Source organism: Salmo salar, chromosome 10 (assembly GCF_965601325.2).
Source record: "Salmo salar chromosome 10, fSalSal1, whole genome shotgun sequence".
In the NCBI taxonomy this organism is placed as follows: Eukaryota; Metazoa; Chordata; class Actinopteri; order Salmoniformes; family Salmonidae; genus Salmo; species Salmo salar.
In genome coordinates this window covers 28,148,898-28,167,587 of record NC_138300.1, presented here as the reverse complement: position 1 = coordinate 28,167,587, position 18,690 = coordinate 28,148,898, and the positions used below count along the sequence as shown (strand labels likewise).

The following is an 18,690-nucleotide window of genomic DNA, read 5'->3' as shown; positions in this document are numbered from 1 at the left end:
TATTGGTCACATACACATATTTAGCAGATGTTATTGCGGGTGTAGCGAAATGCTTGTGTTCCTAGCTCCAACAGTGCAGTAGTATCTCACAATTCACAACAATACCTAATTGTGAAGTAAATTTAACTAAGGATTAATATAGAATGGATACTTTTAACTTGAAAACGTGCAGGATACCTCTTTCCGGTTTCCCTGACTTCCGTTTTTTCTATACTGTGTTATGTTTGTTCGCGTAGCACTCCTCACAGGCCGTGTGGTGTACCTTTTTTTTTTGTTGGTGAGATATAATCTCCAAAACTCTGAAAGGTATTATAGTACATCATAATTGCAACACTACAAGATTTGTTCAAGCCTAGAATGTTAGTCCGTAATCGTAACATGGTGTTTGTATTTTCACAGATTAAATGTAATGTTTACGTTCCATGTTTCACGCATTGCTTTTCTTACAATCCTAACAATTTAGATATGGATTTTCTAACGATACGTACATTCCATCTTTTGGCAGATATTTCGCTCCATAGTATGACAGGTTTGAATGGACAGAGGTTTGAAGAATGCCATCATTGACGACCACTCTCTTATAATCGCAAATTTCCGGCGTCACTGATGTTCTTCTACCCACTATTGCCCATATTTTGGGCTGTTTCTGCAAAGGCAGATTTCTTTCAATTTGACAGTATTTCAAATGTATCTACGTATTATTTCAATTATATTTATTGTAATATATGGGAAGGGGAGTGTCAACCGAATCAAGATGATGCGACTCTGCAAGGTATGGTGTTTATATATTTTCTGCAAGTAAAAAAAAAAGGTTACTCTGTAGAAATATCAAAATTGAGACCGTAATTCCAACAGTCTTGGTGTAGTCAGATCGATCATGTCGGATCTATCCTCACTAAAGAAACAGACGCACTGGAGCTTGTACTTGTCACTGACTGTCCATAGGAACAATTTGTAAGGCATAAATTCGTTTTTACACAGGACAAACCTATTTGTATTACAATGCAGAGACCGTAAGCAACGATGATTAGCTAGTTTATTCAAACATATAGAGGGAATGTCTTATTTAATTTATTATCCAGTGATGATATGTAAAAGTGTTATAATTTTCCTTGCAAACTTGCCTTGAGCAGAAATTGTGTTGTTTAATTGATTGCAACAGCTATGTCTAACTCTGCATTACATGTTTACACTGTACATTTGTGTGGCAATTTTAGTACCTACTAGGGACCTATGGGCAGCATTCCCTCAAGACTATATCAGTTTGCTGTCACAGTGGTATTGCAGCCTGGGACAGTGCTGTGAATCAGGGGATTGTCGGATAACAAATAATATTACAGGTAAGATGAAGTCATATTGAGGCAATATTTATATTAATGTATGTTCCACCAGCTATGTCATTTTTGTGCAGTGCTCATTTTGATGTTCTGTTTCAGGTCTCGCTAGTGATCTACAGCTAAAGCTTCATGGGCAGCACCTTGCCCAATCAGTGGTTCTGAAGGCTGTGCAGGGCTTCATCAGTAACCCTGAATCCAATAAGCCATTGACCCTCTCCTTCCATGGCTGCTCCGGCACGGGCAAGAACTTTGTGACCCGGATTGTAGCTGACAACTTGTACCGGGACGGGGTGAAGAGCGAGTGTGTGCGTCTGTTCATCGCCCCATTTCATTTCCCCCATGCCAGACTAGTGGACACGTACAAGGTGAGCCTAGCTGTTGGTACAGACATGACTCCTCTGCCGGGAACATGTGCAGAACAGAACTATGTTGTGAATATGGGTTAATAGATTATATAATCATTCTTTTGAGACCCTGTTTTATTGCCATGCGTTGTCAACATTCATGGAGTAGGACTACCTAAATATTTAGTTTAAAAAGAAAATGTGAACTTTTACATATTCCAGGTCACCACCTAAATCAAAGTTATTGGAACTCACACCAGCTAGGCAACCTTCCAACCAATTATAAACTCAATGTTAAATTGCATAATACATACTATCACTATTTCAAAATGATAGTGAAGCAATTGATTCAATTACACAACTTGATCTCGACCATAGCAGGAATTATACAAATATACAATAGTATGTCCAAACTCAGCAAATTATTGAGTGCCATTTTTTGTGGATAAAATCATGTAGAATAATACATGGAATGCATGTGCATATTTTAATCTCGTGAATATATGGCACACCTGTCTTAAATGAGAGCGAGTGAGAGGTGATATTGTTGTGCTCACCATAGCTCTCTCTTTCTAGGGCCAGCTCAGAGAAGCTATCCGGGACATGGTGCTGCGTTGCCCACAGACACTTTTCATCTTTGATGAGGCTGAGAAACTGCACCCCGGCCTTATAGATGCTATCAAGCCCTATATGGACCATTATGACAATGTGGATGGGGTCAGCTATAGGAGAGCTGTCTTCTTATTCCTCAGGTTAGCCATATATACCCTTTAAATTATTGCGAGGCCTCTTCCACTAACTCATGTAAGGAAACTCAACTGACCCTAATCAAGATATGTTGCAATAATTATTTGTAGTAATATTGGTGGGACCACCATCAACGATGTGGCCTTGGACTTCTGGCACTCAGGGCAAAACAGAGAGGACATTGGGATGGAGGACTTGGAACACCGGCTACGTGCTGAAGCTATGGATTCTCAAGGTACCAACAGTGGCTTTACAATCACTCACACTCATTCTCAGCTTTTAGATATAATGCATTTGGAAAGTATTTAGACCCCTTTACTTTTTCCACATTTTGTTACGTTACAGCCTTATTCTAAAATTGATTAAATTGTTTTTTCCCCCCTTGTCAATCTACACACAATACCCCATAAGGACAAAGCAAAAACAGGTTTTTATACATTTTTACAAATGTATAAAATAAAAAAAGTTAACATCACATTTACGTAAGTATTCAGACCCTTTACTCAGTACTTTGTTGAATCACCTTTGGCAGCGATTAAAGCCTCTTGGGTATTAAGCTACAAGCTTGGCACAGCTGTATTTGGAGTTTCTCCCATTCTTCTCTGCAGATCCTCTCAAGCTCTGTCAGGTTGGATGGGGAGGGTCGCTGCACAGCTATATTCAGGTCTCCAGAGATGTTTGATTGGGTTCAAGTCCGGGCTCTGACTGGGCTACTCAAGGACATTCAGAGACTTGTCCCGAAGCCACTCCTGCGTTGCCTTGGCTGTGTGCTTAGGGTCATTGTCCTGTTGGAAGGTGAACCTTCATCCCAGTCTGAGGTTCTGAGTACTCTGGAGCAGGTTTTCAAGGATCGCCCTGTAATTTGCTCTGTTCATCTTTCCCTCGATCCTGACTATTCTTCCAGTCCCTGCCATTGAAAAACATCCCAGTCAAAACATTGCTTTGTCATTCTGGGGTATTGTGTGTAGATTGATGAGGGTAAACAATTATTTAATCCATTTTAGAATAAGGCTGTAACTTAACAATGTGGAAAAAGTCAAGGTGTCGGAACACTTTCCAAATGCACTGTAAATACGTTTTCACAGAGCAAGATTGAAGATGCCTTTCTCATGAACCCTACTACACTGTTAACACATAAATGAATAGTTTGCAAAATACAGAATACTACTTAGAAATGGATTAAAACATTTTGAATTACTTAACATGTTTTGATGTAACTACCTTTCTCGAATTGTGGATTTACCAGTTTGTCTGCTTTCCAGGAGGCTTTGCACAGAGTGAACTGATGTCAGGTCACCTTATTGACTTCTTTGTGCCCTTCCTACCTCTGGAGTACCGTCATGTCAAGCTCTGTGCCCGTGATGCCTATGCAGCGCGGGGTCTGGAGCCAGACGAGGGAACGCTGGACGAAGTGGCGAAGGCCATGCTATATATACCCAAGGAGGAGAGGCTGTTCTCTGCCCAAGGCTGCAAATCCATACCACAGAGGATCAATTTCTTCCTACCCTAAACAGACCAATGCAACCCAGAAAACACATGAACATTGTTTTGGCAAAAAGGAAAAAGTATGTTCTGCCGACATATTGAACATTTCTGCAATGGCACATGTCGATCGAACATGTGGTATGCCCACTCCTCACCCTACACTGCCAAGAAAGGAAGCATAGAGCATCTGGCTATAGTAAGATTCATTCTGATAACGAAGAGATTTTAGAGTGCATTTTCAACTTCCTCATTAGACCATTTTTATGCAATGATTTTACGTCAAGCTCAGGTCAACTCTAGTATTGTTATTAGCATGTACAGTACCAGTCAAATGTTTGGACACACGTACTCATTCAAAGGTTTTTCTTTATTTGTACTTTTTCCTACATTGTAGAATAATAGTGAAGACATCAAAACTATGAAATAACATAAGGAATAGTAACCACAAAAGTGTTAAACAAATCAAAATATATTTGATTCTTCAAAGTAGCCACCCTTTGCCTTGATGACAGCTTTGCACACTCTTGCAATTCTCTCAACCAGCTTTGAGGTAGTCACCTGGAATGCATTTCAATTAACAGGTGTGCCTTGTTAAAAGTTAATTTGTGGAATTTCTTTCCTCAATGTGATTGAGCCAATCAATTGTGGTGTGACAAGGTAGGGGTGGTATTCAGAAGATGGCCTTATTTGGTAAAAAACCAAGTCCATATTATGGCAAGAACAGATCAAATAAGAAAAGAGGAATGACAGTCCATCATTACTTTAAGACAAAAAGGTCAGTCAATCTGGAAAATGTCAAGAACTTTGAAAGTTTCTTCAAGTGCAGTTTCAAAAACCATTAGGCGCTTTGATGGAACTGGCTCTCATGAGGACTGCCATAGGAAAGGAAGACCCAGAGTTACCTCTGCTGAAGAGGATAAGTTCATTAGAGCTATCAAGATGGCGCCGAAAGAGGGTCACCTCTCTTCTAGTCCTTAGGAAACTATGCAGTATTTTGTTTTTTCCTGTTTTATTTTTACAGTTAGCCCAGAAAATCTTAAGTCTTATTACATACAGCCGGAAAGAACAAGAGGATATCAGAGCGACGGCAACTTACCAACATTACATCCAGGAATATGACTTTCTCGAAGCGGATCCTTTGTTTGCACCGCAACCCAGGGCATTGGATCTCATTCCAGAGGCCGACCCAAAACAACGTCTCCGCAGAAGAGGTAGACGGAGCAGCCTCCTGGTCAGACTTCAGAGGCTTGCACACCACCCACCGCTTCCGATTATATTACTCGCCAATGTCCAGTCTCTAGATAACAAGTAAGACAAAATTAGGGCAAGGGTTGCTTTCCAGAGATACATCAGGGATTGTAACAGTCTGTTTCACGAAAACATGGCTCTCTCGGGATATGTTGTCGGAGTCGGTACAGCCACCGGGATTCTTTATGAGTCGCGCCAACAGAAATAAACATCTCTCTTTGAAGAAGGGCAGGGGTGTATGCTTCACGACTCATAGTATAATCGTAACAACGTACAGGAACTCAAGACCTTTTGTTCACCTAACCTAGAATTCCTCACAATCAAATGCCGACCATATTATCTCCCAAGAGAATTCTTGTCCGTTATTGTCACAGCCGTGTATATCCCCGCACAAGCCAATACCACGACGGCCCTCAAGGAACTTCACTGGACTCTATGCAAACTGGAAACCATATCCTGAGGCTGCATTTATTGTAGCTGGGGATTTTAACAAAGCAAATTTGAGAACAAGGTTACCTAAATTCTATTAGCATATTGATTGTAGCACTTGTGCTGTCAGTACACCCGAATCACTGCTTCTCTAACTTCCGCGATGCATACAAGGTCCTCCCCCGCCCTCCCTTCGGCAAATCGAATACAAACAGTGTAGTTATTCCCTCTGCAAGGCAGTCAAACAGGCAAAATGTCAGTATAGAGACAAAGTGGAGTCGCAATTCAACGGCTCATACATGAGACGTGTGTGACAGGGTCTACAGACAATCACGGACTACAAAATGAAAACCAGCTACGTCACGGACACCTACGTCTTGCTTCCAGACAAACTAAACACTTTTGCCTGCTTTGAGTATAATAATAGTGCAACCGACGCGGTCCGCTACCAAGGACTGCGGGCCCTCCCTCTCCTTCCCGGTGGCCGATGTGAGTAAGACATTTAAACGTGTTAACCCTCGCAAGGCTGCCGGCCCAGACGGCATCCCTAGCCGTGTCCTCAGAGCATGGTGCAGACCAACTGGCTGGTGTGTTTACGGACATATTCAATCTCTCCCTATCCCCGTCTGCTGTCCCCACATGCTTCAAGATGGCCACAATTGTTCCTGTACCCAAGAAGGCAAAGGTAACACAACTAAATTACTATAGCCCCGCAGCACTCATTTCTGTCATCATGAAGTGCTTTGAGAGACTAGTCAAGGATCATATCACCTCCACCTTACCTGCCACCCAGGACCCACTTCAATTTGCTTACTGCCCCAATAGGTCCGTAGACGATGCAATTGCCATCACACTGCCCTATCCCATCTGGACGAGAGGAATACTTATGTAAGAATGCTGTTCATTGACTACAGCTCAGCATTCAACACCATAGTACCCTCCAAGCTCATCATTAAGCTTGAGGCCCTGGGTCTCAACCTCGCCCTGTGCAATTGGGTTCTGGACTTCCTGATGGGCCGCCCGCAGGTGGTGAAGGGAGGAAACATCTGCACTTCGCTGTTCCTCAACACTGGGGCCCCACAAGGGTGCGTGCTCAGCCCCCTCCTGTACTCCCTGTTCACCCATGACTGTGTGGCCATGCACGCTTCCAACTCAATCATCAAGTTTGCAGACGACACAACAGTAGTGGGCTTGATTGCCAACAACAACGAGACACCCTACAGGGAGAAATTTGGTTTGTCACCAAAAACCCTCACAAACTTTTACAGATGCACAATTGAGAGCATCCTGTCAGGCTGTATCACCGCCTGGTACGGCAACTGCACCGCCCACAACTGCAGGGGTCTCCAGAGAGTGGTGCGGTCTGCCCAACGCATCACCAGGGGCAAACTACCTGCCCTCCAACTACAGCACCTGATGTCACAGGAAGGCCAAAAAGTTCATCGAGGACAACAACCACCCGGGCCACAGCCTGTTCACCCCGCTACCATCCAGAAGGTGAGGTCAGTACAGGTGCATCAAAGCTGGGATCGAGAGGCTGAAAAACAGCTGCTATCTCAGGGCCATCAGACTGTTAAACAGCCATCACTAACACAGAGAGGCTGCTGCCTACGTACTGACTTGAAATCATTGGCCACATTAATAAATGGATCACTAGTCACTTTAATAATGGCACTTCAATAATGTTTACATATCTTGCATTACTCATCTCATATGTATATACTGTATTTTATACCATCTGCTGCATCTTGCCTATGCCGCTCGGTCATCGCTCATATGTATTTATTCTTATTCCATCCCTTTACTTAGATTTGTGTGTATTAGGTAGTTGTTGTGGAATTGTTAGATTACATATTACTGCACTGTCGGAAATAGAAGCACAAGCATTTCGCAACACTCGCAATAACATCTGCTAACCATGTGTATGTGACCAATAACATTTTATTTTATTTACAGTTAACTGCACCTCAGATTGCAGCCCAAATAAATGCTTTACAGAGTTCAAGTAACAGACACATCTCAACATCAACTGTTCAAAGGAGACTGCGTGAATCAGGCCTTCATGGTCGAATTGCTGCAAAGAAACCACTACTAAAGGACACCAATAAAAAAAAGAGACTTGCTTAGGCCAAGAAACACGAGCAATGTACATTACACTGGTGGCAATCTGTCCTTTGGTCTGATGAGTCCAAATTTGTGTCTTTGTGAAATGCAGAGTAGGTGAACGAGTGATCTCCTCGTGTGTTTCCCACCGTGAAGCATGGAGGAGGAGGTGTGATGGTGTGGGGATGCTTTGATGGTGACATTGTCAGTCATTTATTTAGAATTCAAGGCACACTTAACCAGCATGGCTACCATAGAATTCTGCAGCGAAATGCCATCCCATCTGGTTTGCGCTTAGTGGAACTATCATTTGTTTTTCAACAGGACAATGACCCAACACACCTCCAGGCTGTGTAAGGGCTATTTGACCAAGAAGGAGAGTGATGGGGTGCTACATCAGATGACCTGGCCTCCACAATCACCCAATCTCAACCCAAATGAGGTGGTTTGGGATAAGTTGGACCGCAGACTGAAGGAAAAGCAGCCAACAAGTGCTCAGCATATGTGGGAACTCCTTCAAGACTGTTGGAAAATCTTTCCATGTGTAGCTGGTTGAGAGAATTCAAGAGTGCTCAAATCTTTCAAGGCAAAGGGTGGCTACTTTGAAGAATCTCAAATATAAAATATATTTTGATTTGTTTAACACTTTTTTTGGTTACTACATGATTCCATATGTGTTATTTCATAGTTTTGTTGTCTTCACTATTATTCAACAATGTAGGAAATAGTAAAAATAAAGAAAAACCCCTGAATTAGTCGGTGTGTCCAAACTTTTGAGTGGTACTGTATATCTTTTTGTTTTGTTGGCACTGATGATATATTACAACTATTTGCTTAAGCAGTGGCAGGCACGTTCAATGCATAGGAGGAAATACTGTATATTACAGCAAACTAGACTAAATATAATTCAATTAACTTTTGAAGGGCATTTTAATATGATTATTCTAGAATTGTATATAGATTACTTGTTTTACAGGTTGATTAAATATTCACAGGTTAACAGTGTGATATCACTTTGAATAATTTATAACCGACTGAATAACTACAATTCAGGTTTGAAGAAAGTAGTATTGATGTGCAATAGTACAGGCAACTGCTTATTGAAGAAATCTGGAGCTCTGTCAGCGTGACCATCGGGTTCTTGGTCCCCCTCCCTGACCAAGGCCCTTCTCCCCCGATTGCTCAGTTCAATTTAAGAATGATGGAGGCCACTGTGTTCTTGGAGATTTCAGTGATGCATACATTTTTTGGTACCCTTCCCTTCGACCTCTTGGCCTGGTTTTTTTCTCTGACCTGCACTGTCAACTGTGAGACCTTATATAGACAGGTGTGTGCATTTACAAATCAGGTCCAATCAATTGAATTTACCACAGGTGGACTCCAATCGTGTTGTAGAAACATCTCGGGATGAGGTGAAGGTCGAGAGCCGTGCATCCTCTGAAACACAACCCAGCCACAGTAATGCTTCTTGACACAATGCCGACTTAAACCTGGCAGCCAGCCACAGTAATGTGTCGGAGGAAACACCGTGCACCTGATGACCGTGTCAGTGTGCATTGCGCCCAGCCCGCCACAGGAGTCGCAAGTTGTCAATGTGACAAGAACATTCCTGCCAGCCAAACCCTCCCCTAACCTGGACGACGCTGGGCCAATTGTGCACCGCCCCATGGGTCTCCCGGTCGCGGCCGGCAGCGACAAAGCCTGGACTCGAACCTGTATCTCTGTAATGGCTGTAATGTAACAATGTGGGAAAAGGGAAGGGATCTGAATACTTTTCAAATGCACTGTACATGGTCTGAGTATTCCACGAATATGAACTACATTTTTAAGACGTGAGTGTAACATTTGTGTCCCCTACACTTATTTTGATCTAGAATTTCATTTACTTGATTTAAGTTATATAATTAAAAACATTTATTTAACCTTTATTTAACTAGGCAAGTCGGTTACGAACAAATTCTTATTTACAATGACGGCCTACACCGGCCAAACCCGGACGACGTTGGGCAAATTGTGCGCCACCCTATGTGACTCCCAATCAAGGCCATATGTAATACAGCCTGGATTCGAAACAGGGACTGGGGTGATGCCTCTTGCACTGAGATGCAGTGCCTTAGACCGCTGCGGCACTCGGGAGCCCATTATTATAATCTGATTATTCCAACAATGCTTTCATGCTTTTTTTTTGTCCATTGGAATGTGTTACTTGCACAATACACTTCCTAATTATAATTAGCAAGTACATACATATCAAGTTTTTATAAGTGTTCCATTGTCTGTACATGTGCTGTAGCTATTTTTACTGGCTGTTTTTCCGTCATTGTAAAAAGTGTTAGCATATTGACTGCACATCTTTGGTTTTGTAAGAAAATGTGAGGTTGCATTATGAATAGTGGTCCGGAAAAAAAAAAGATGTATGAAATGTATGCATTCACTACTGTAAGTCGCTCTGGATAAGAGCGTCTGCTAAATGACTAAAATGTAAATGTAAAATGTAAATAGGATATGACTTATGATATTGTGCCGTCCTCCATAATTTCTGCTATTTAATGACACCTGTCCAAATCATTGTGTGTACATTTACATTTTAGTCATTTAGCAGACGCTCTTATCCAGAGCGACTTACAGTAGTGAATGCATACATTTATTTTTTTTATTTTTTATTATTTACTTTCCGTACTGGTCCCCCGTGGGAATCGAACCCACAACCCTGGCGTTGCAAACACCATGCTCTACCAACTGAGCCACATGTGTAAAAAAAATTTAAAAATGGTTAGTTGTCTCTCTCAGACTAGGCAAACAAAGTGGCTGCAAAAGAAAGAGAAAGTGTGCTGTCCCAGATGGATTTTAAGTTACTTTAGACTAATAAAGCATCCTTGATTAATTTGAGTCAGTTTACTGTTAAATCTAAAACCTGCATTCATAATCAATTGTGGGCTGATTATTTCACCTCAGTTGATTCCCGGCAGCATGCTTCAGTTCTGCTGGCACCTAGCCAAACTCTATGGAGGTAAAATAGTGACTTAATTATACAAGCATGTAAAATATGAGTTGCACCTGTATACTGAGTTTTGTAGTTGCAAAAAATATTTGCAAACATGGAACTTATTTTGAGAATAAATACAACACAAGCTCATTACATGATGTGTGAATAAATACAACACTTCCAAACATGTAAGTTGATATGTGAATAAATTCAATAAGATTTGCAAGCATGAAACAACATTTCAGAATGAGCGCAACTCATTTACTAAACTTGCAACTGGTGAATCAAAACTACAATTGTCGATGTTGAATCTGTGCGTTCAGAGTTTTGGCACTAATTTTGTGACTAACCTGTGCCAAATGTTTTGCAGTTGTAAAAAAAAAAAAATGCAAGCAAGCAGCACAGAAAAACACTATCTCTGGTGGACAGGGCTTTTTCTTCCGAACAATCAGGTGAGGTGTTGTCATTCTGGATCGTGTGTTCTCGTTTTACATTGTTCCGGTCTGGAAGCCTGCTTTCTATTGTGCTAAATATGGATCAAATTTGTTAAAATGACTAGATAGCTAGCTAAATGATATTCACACAATATATGTTATTAGATATCTGTTAATATCTGGTTATTTAAAGATATAAAGTTATTTATGCAGAAGTTGAATCTAGTGGATATATGGAGAGAGAAGTTTTCTGTTGAGAGATCCTATATCTGGTGTAACAAAACATGTACTAGATGTTTATGTATTGACAATTGGATGGTTTCAGAGCGCTTACAAAAGCGCTTATTCTTGACACGCCTATAACAGACCATAGAGCTATTTGCATACAAGCCAAAATATTTCTCTGTAATGATAGTCAGTGCAAGGCTTTATAATGGAAACTTAATAGCTCCATATTAAAAGATTAAATAGTCAAATTTGATATCATGGGGTGCATTATACATTTTTGGAATACAGTCCAGAGTGAAAGTCTCCAAAGGAGAAACTGGGAAGTTCTAAAGTTTGAAATTGCTAAATATTTAAGAAAATATAGCAGTGATCTTGCAAAGATTTGCTCTTCCAGAGACCTAATAGTCTTTCAGATACGGATAAAATGGAGTTAATTAAGGAACAAAATAAACTGGGTGAAATTTACAAGGTTAAGGCAGAGGGTGCTTTCATCAAGAAGGAAAGCACAACTCTGCTTATTTTTTCAGACTGGAGAAATTTCACTCTAAAAGTAACTATTTTGAACAGTTAAAGGTGAATAATATGATCTAGGACAATTGCCAACTACTGTGCCAATTTTTACAGGAACTTAATGTACAGTATACACCTCTAGGTAGTGTGAGGAGTCTGCAGCTCTGTTCTTTGATTCTCTTGGAAATGTTATCTCTATTGATTCTTCTGATCAAGAATTATGTGATAATCCTATCTCTTTAGAAGAAATTATAGAGGTTATTGATCACTTTCAAATGAACAAATCCCCTGGGGTTGATGGTAATACTACCATCAACATAATTCTGCAGAAGTTTTTCCAAAGAATTGGCCCACTTTCTATTGGAAGTGTACTCTGAAGTATAGCCAATGAAGCACTCCCTCCCACTCTAACGCAAGGTTTAATTACTCTAACTCCTAAACCTAAAAAATACTTGTTACTCATTGATAATCGGTGTCCAATTTGCCTTTTAAATAACGATTATAAGCTAATAGCGCTTGTCCTTGCTAAACGATTAAGGGCTGTTTTGGATGCCATTGTAGAGGAGTCCCAGTCAGGGTTTATGAAAAATTATTTGGAGGTAAAATAGTGACTTAATTATACACGCATGTAAAGTATAATTTTCACATGTAAAATATGAGTTTATGAAAAATAGACATCTAGAAAAATGTCAGACTGATATTAGATATCATAGATTACTCAAATGTGTTCTCTGATCAGTTTTATACTATTTTAGGATTTTTATAAAGCCTTTGATACAGTAGAACATTACATTTTATGCCCTTAAAAAATATGGCTTTGGAGATGTATTTTGTAAAACTATTAAAACTATATACATATGGTAATATCTCTATCAAATTGAAAGCAGGTACCTTTCCAAGGTTTGAATTAATTCAGGGTATCAGACAAGGATGTCCAATTTCACCTGATCTCTTTCTATTAGCCACACAGTTTATTACTTCTCATTTCAAGACAAGTGCTTTAATAAAGGGTATTTCTATTGCAGACAGGGAGATTATTAGTCAGTTAGCGGATGACACCACCCTCTTAAATGATTAATCTCAGAAACTGTGATATGCCCTCAATCTCTGACATCCCAATTAAGGATACGGTCTTATCTGGGAATTACGATAACTAAGAATGAAAAAGCTAGATGCATACTGAACTTTAACCCTATCATAGAGAACTCAAAAGAAACTTAATCACTGCATACAAGGGATTTATCTCTGAATGGTAGAATATTGCTCACAAAGAATGAGGGTATTTCCAGGCTCACTTATGTTGCTTTATCATTACATGTCGAAAATCAGATAAGCAAGATACTTTTTTATTTTGTATGGAAGAACAGGACACATTATATCAAGAAATCTGTCATTATGAATACTTGTGAAGAGGGTGGTCTCAATTTTCTTGATTTTCCCTCTTTAAATAACACTTTAAAGATCAATTGGATTAAGCAATTCCTGAAGAACCCTACCTCTATATGTAATTTTATCTCTCAGTATGTTTTTTCTCATTTAGGTGGCCTCAAATTTCTCCTACTTTGTAATTACAGTATTGAAAAAATACCAACTAATTTATTTAATTTCCATAAACAATCCCTTTTAGCATGGTCTTTGATCTACAAGCACAATTTTTCTCCCCACAAATATTTTTTATGATGTTTCCGAAACAATATTATATTGGTGATTCAACTCTTCAATGGTATTTTATTTAATTATGCTGAATTTTTAGCTTTTCATAAATACTGATCACTCCAAAGGAATTTGTTGTAGTTTTTGATGCAATCCCCTTTGGATTTAGTGTACTTTTTAGGGATGTAGCCAAATCTATCCCCTTTTCTTTACCTTCTCTTGATCCAGCTGACAGCAGGCAATGTAGATTTCTCTCCTTCTGTTTTGAACAACATTAGGTAAATATATGCTTTATTTCAATGTGATGTTGTTTCAGTCCCATACCTCATGTCTTTCTAGAATGGCCTCTTTCTTTTTTTGGTCTCTTTCTCAGAAATGTCTTTTAACTAATGAGATGAAAGATATTTATTCTAAATTAATCCATAATCCATAACTACTAAACATTATCTTGAAAAGTAAAAAAAAAAAAAATACATTCATGTTTCTTATACCTTCTGTAATGAACAACCGGAGAATGGTTTACATTTATTTTGGTATTGCTCTTATACTTGGAAGCTGTGGCAAGATATCAGAAGATTTGTTTTATATCAAATACATGCAAATATTTCCCTTCTACTTGAAAATGTGATATTTGGTTTACAAAGTATATTAACGTATATGCAAAGCCTTTCTTCTTAAGTAACCTCATTGTTATTTTAGCTAAATTCCATATTCATAAATGTACATTTATGAGTCAAAAGCCTCTTATTCTTTTTTTATGAAATTGAACAAAATATTAACACAATTTCTTCTTCTCAAAAAAAATAAGCAATCAAAACGTTGAACGTTCGTAAGTTTTACAAGGTCTTTATATAATGTATTGTCTTTATTCCCCTAGCCGTTGTTTGTAATGTTTGTATACTATCTTCTATACTCCGTTTGTTTTTCTATATTGTATATTTTAAATCGCTTTACAAAAAAAATAAGAACAACCACAACCAGAATCATAGAAGCTGCACATGATTTATCGCACCTGGCGCGCCAGGTGTATGGCGTGTGTTTTTTACCCATTCTACTGCATTCGTGCCAACTCCGCTCTCTCACCCGGGCCGCGGTGCGAGAGATAAAGACCACCGACTCATTCGGCTACTGAGGGGCGTGTGTGAAGCAAACGCGTGGTCAGCTGGCTTTTTTCTATTAATTCGATTGGTTAAAGGTTGTTACGCTTCCTCCTGGAGCTGCTATCCAATGAAAACCAGACATCTGTTCGGAAACGAGAGGAGACCATCAGCAGCATTTGGGGCTTGCAGTAAGTACAGCGTTTGAGTTCAGGATTTTGACTTATATAGCATGTAACTAGCCATAGCTAGTTTTACTGCTTGATTCAGTGTATATAACATGTATGGTATTTATTTACGTAGTTAATTACATTTTCTATTTTAGAGGGTGTTTTTTTTTTTAGCAAGCTGAAATGACAACCCTGTCGATGCTTTTGATGGCGGTATCGGTGGCATCAATATTTGCTGAGTCCTCCATTTATTTCCGAGAACAATTTGAAGATGGGGGTAAGTTATGAATAAATACTGACCCTTCCTGTTTTTTGTTTTTTTACATTTGAAATGTGGTGATTGGACTACATGTCATATGTTGGATGAGTGTCACAGACACAATTTCATAGCCTGCTCACTTTATGCAATATCAGCTTGACATGCTCAACATGTAATTCACATTTAGCTGACATGTTCTGATTTAGTGATTACTCATCCAAAACACCATCAATGGGTTGCATGCACTCACTCTGACCTTTTCCCAGATCAACCACACAGGCACATGGCCCTTGCCAGGTGGCTCTGCCCTCATTGCTCAGGTGACTTACTTACACCTGATTTTTGTATAACGTTTCGCAGATGCCTGGAAAAGCCGATGGTTGGAATCTAAACACAAGTCAGACTATGGGAATTTTGTTCTCACTGCTGGGAAATTCTATGGAGATGTTGAGAAAGACAAAGGTGAGAAGAGATCAAAGGTGCCTTTGCCATTTAGGCTCCAGCAATAGGATCTGGTGCGTCTAGCTGGTTCTTAATAGGTTGACACTTGATATGAGTATTTGTTGTGCGTTTTAAACATTTCAGGACTTCAAACCAGCCAAGATGCTCGCTTTTACTCTGCATCCTCCCGCTTTGAGTCCATCAGCAACAAAGACCAGCCTCTGGTAATCCAGTTTACTGTGAAACATGAACAGAACATTGACTGTGGTGGAGGCTACATCAAGCTTTTCCCAGCTGATCTCAACCAGGAGGAAATGCATGGAGAATCCACATACAACATCATGTTTGGTGAGTATAAATATCCTATTTGTAACTGAAACCATTGGAGAGTAGGTTACATATGTAAGGGTGGGATGGCCCACTTGTCACATTTCTTTCTGTTTTGAGGTATTATTCCCAGTGTTGGTCTCGCTGTCTTAAGTTGCCTGTCTACACCACATACCGTGTGAAGTTAAATTCCTGTTTGTTTTGTCTGTCTTAGGTCCAGACATCTGTGGTCCAGGTACTAAGAAAGTTCATGTGATCTTCAACTACAGAGGCAATAATCACTTGATCAACAAAGACATAAGATGCAAGGTGAGAAGCACTTTTGTCCTTAAGCAATTCTGCTAAATTTTCTAGTCAATGCTAACAGTTGTATTTATTATCTATGAGCTTCACCATCTGTTATGTCTAACATTTTTGCTATCCCACCTCTTTCTCAGTATTATGTTTTAATAGTATTGGACTTAAAGAAACATTTGTTTGTTTTTGCATGCAGTAACTTGTTTTGTGTGTTCCCTAGGATGATGAATATACCCACCTGTACACACTAGTAGTCAATCCGGATAACACCTATGAGGTGAAGATCGACAACAAGAAAGTGGAGTCTGGAAGCCTAGAGGAGGACTGGGACTTCCTTCCCCCCAAGAAGATAAAGGACCCTGATGCTGAGAAGCCAGATGACTGGGATGAGAAAGAGCACATTGATGATCCTGAAGACAAGAAACCAGAGGTATGTTAACAAGACATTAAAGGCATGAGAACACCATTTCATTTTCTGTAGAAAATGCAGGTGACTCAGTGCAAAGGACATTATTAAGCCACTGTTTCCTTTAGGACTGGGATGTGGCTGAGACCATCCCTGACCCTGATGCCAAGAAGCCTGATGACTGGGACGATGAGATGGATGGTGAATGGGAGCCTCCCATGGTCACGAACCCTGACTATAAGGTAGGCCTCCACGGTCGTTTGTACTCATGGCCACAAGGATTAGGTGTGAATATACTACACTTGGCGAAATGTGCTCTTGCCATTTTGACTAATTTGTCTATTTACTTGAATACATAGTGGGGGAAAAAATACTTTTGCATAGGGAACTAACCACTTTCTGACATTGTTTTTCCCAGGGGGAGTGGAAGCCCAAACAGATTGACAATCCTGCCTACAAGGGGAAATGGGTGCACCCTGAAATTGACAACCCTGACTATACTGCTGACCCTGAAATCTACCAATATGCCAGCATGGGGGTGATTGGATTAGATTTGTGGCAGGTAGAGTGACTGACTGTAATCCTTGATTAATATAAGATGGTGTGTATTTAACTTTTACTAATCTTTTGATATTTTTTTTTTTTTTTAAGTTTATGTTTCTTCAAATCTTAACCAATGACCCTTCATCATTTTACAGGTGAAGTCAGGGACTATTTTTGACAATTTTCTCATCACCAATGACCCAAAGCTTGCAGAACAAGTGGGGAACGAGACATGGGGTGCAACAAAGGTAAGTCGATGGTGTCTTTGTTTTTTTAAATATTTACCATCAACTATACCAGTTATGTTTAGATTGAGTTGTCATATAATATGCCCTCTAAAAGGTGATGTGCGCATTGTCTCCTACCCTGTCAATATTATATATTTTTTTGGCTGTCTACACAGGACCCTGAAAAGAAGATGAAGGACAGTCAGGAAGAGGAGGAGAGAAAGAAACGGGATGCAGAAGAGATTAATAAAAAGGAGGAAGAAGAGGATGAGGGAGAAGAGGATGAAGAAACTGACTCTAAACACAAAGATGAGTTATGAACTCAAACAGGAACTTCTGAAAAGGAACCCTGTCCATCATGATCCATTGGCGCAAGGCTGAAGACGGGGCTTTTTTGGCCTTTCCGTTAATGACTGACGCTTCTCCCCCAAAACAAATGGGTAGCTATTGTTTTGTTTACATGACAAGGGAAGGGGCAAAAACTAAGGACATCAATTATTTGTTTCCATGTGATATTGATAAACTATGGGAGTTCAGATTTGTTAAGGTTGACGATTTCTTGTTAGATTTGAGACCACTTTTTTTTTTAAGCAGTGACATGCCAGTAATTGTTTTCAGAGATGAGATTCAAAATGTTGTAAACGTCACTTTCAAAAACAATGTTCTTCTGCTAACTACATGAAGTATATTGACCGTCTAAAATTTCCTGACAATGTTTACCTCAAAATGCATTTTGTTTGTCTGATTTAATCTGACACATTTTTTTGAGTCTGTGCTACCCGATGTCTGGTAAGTGTTTGTACCCCAAACGTGTGTATGTATGTATATGTGTGTGTGTATATATATATATGTATGTATGTGTATATATATATATCTCACCTGTTTTGGATATGGTGTGAAAGTCTACTGATTTATTATTTTCAGCACTCATGGGGTCACTCTGTGTATTGGGTAGGCAGAGTTTTCACTAACTACTCAAGCTACCTTAAATCAAATGCCTCTATTTTCTAAATTGAAAATAACAAAGATGATCAGACTGCATATGTACAGCTGTTAAGATATTCTAAAGCAGTAAGCAGGAGGGTCTGATGCCTGTCCATTGATATGTTCTTCTTGGGGGAAATGTTGAGTTTTTTTTAAATATTGTAATTGTTTTTCCCTCTGTTTTTTAATGCCAATGTTTCTGCACTAAATACTTGTCCCAATGCTGATTGGCAGTTGACCCTGTTGTGAAACATTTTATACTATGTATGGGGAGGCTGTTTTAATTTTATTGTGGAAGAAAGAAGTTCTGAGAGATTATTCTCCAATAATGAAACATAAAGGAAGTGACTCAATTATTGTTGGTTTTGTCTCATTCTTATATATTCTATAACGCTCCCCGTGTGTGTGTCGCGTAATTTGAGGGTACCTCTACCT

General features: G+C 39.6%; 2 protein-coding genes across 2 annotated transcripts; both read left to right on the top strand.

Annotated features, from left to right (window-relative positions):
* The first annotated feature begins 190 nt into the window (after window positions 1–190).
* Window positions 191–10,577, top strand: LOC106613903 (torsin-1A). Its single transcript, XM_014216654.3, has 7 exons — window positions 191–306; window positions 506–772; window positions 1,218–1,340; window positions 1,437–1,702; window positions 2,258–2,433; window positions 2,539–2,663; window positions 3,691–10,577. Exons 2-7 carry the CDS (start codon window positions 607–609, stop codon window positions 3,936–3,938), a joined length of 1,104 nt encoding a protein of 367 aa, XP_014072129.1. The 5' UTR covers window positions 191–306; window positions 506–606; the 3' UTR covers window positions 3,939–10,577.
* A 4,162-nt stretch (window positions 10,578–14,739) lies between these two features.
* Window positions 14,740–18,608, top strand: LOC106613902 (calreticulin). The gene is made up of 10 exons (XM_014216652.3): window positions 14,740–14,792; window positions 14,927–15,048; window positions 15,391–15,492; window positions 15,616–15,819; window positions 16,013–16,107; window positions 16,316–16,525; window positions 16,630–16,743; window positions 16,920–17,063; window positions 17,200–17,292; window positions 17,448–18,608. Exons 2-10 carry the CDS (start codon window positions 14,955–14,957, stop codon window positions 17,589–17,591), a joined length of 1,200 nt encoding a protein of 399 aa, XP_014072127.1. The 5' UTR covers window positions 14,740–14,792; window positions 14,927–14,954; the 3' UTR covers window positions 17,592–18,608.
* Window positions 18,609–18,690: the final 82 nt, after the last annotated feature.

Bases quoted from the DNA above. Each gene is read 5' to 3' on its own strand.
- LOC106613902 (XM_014216652.3), top strand. From the start codon at position 14,955: ATGACAACCCTGTCGATGCTTTTGATGGCGGTATCGGTGGCATCAATA. The intron at 16,108-16,315 runs GTGAGAAGCACT...TGTGTTCCCTAG, and splicing joins ACAAAGACATAAGATGCAAG to GATGATGAATATACCCACCT. The intron at 17,064-17,199 runs GTAGAGTGACTG...ATCATTTTACAG, and splicing joins TTGGATTAGATTTGTGGCAG to GTGAAGTCAGGGACTATTTT.
- LOC106613903 (XM_014216654.3), top strand. From the start codon at position 607: ATGTTCTTCTACCCACTATTGCCCATATTTTGGGCTGTTTCTGCAAAG. The intron at 1,341-1,436 runs GTAAGATGAAGT...GTTCTGTTTCAG, and splicing joins GATAACAAATAATATTACAG to GTCTCGCTAGTGATCTACAG. The intron at 1,703-2,257 runs GTGAGCCTAGCT...CTCTCTTTCTAG, and splicing joins GACTAGTGGACACGTACAAG to GGCCAGCTCAGAGAAGCTAT.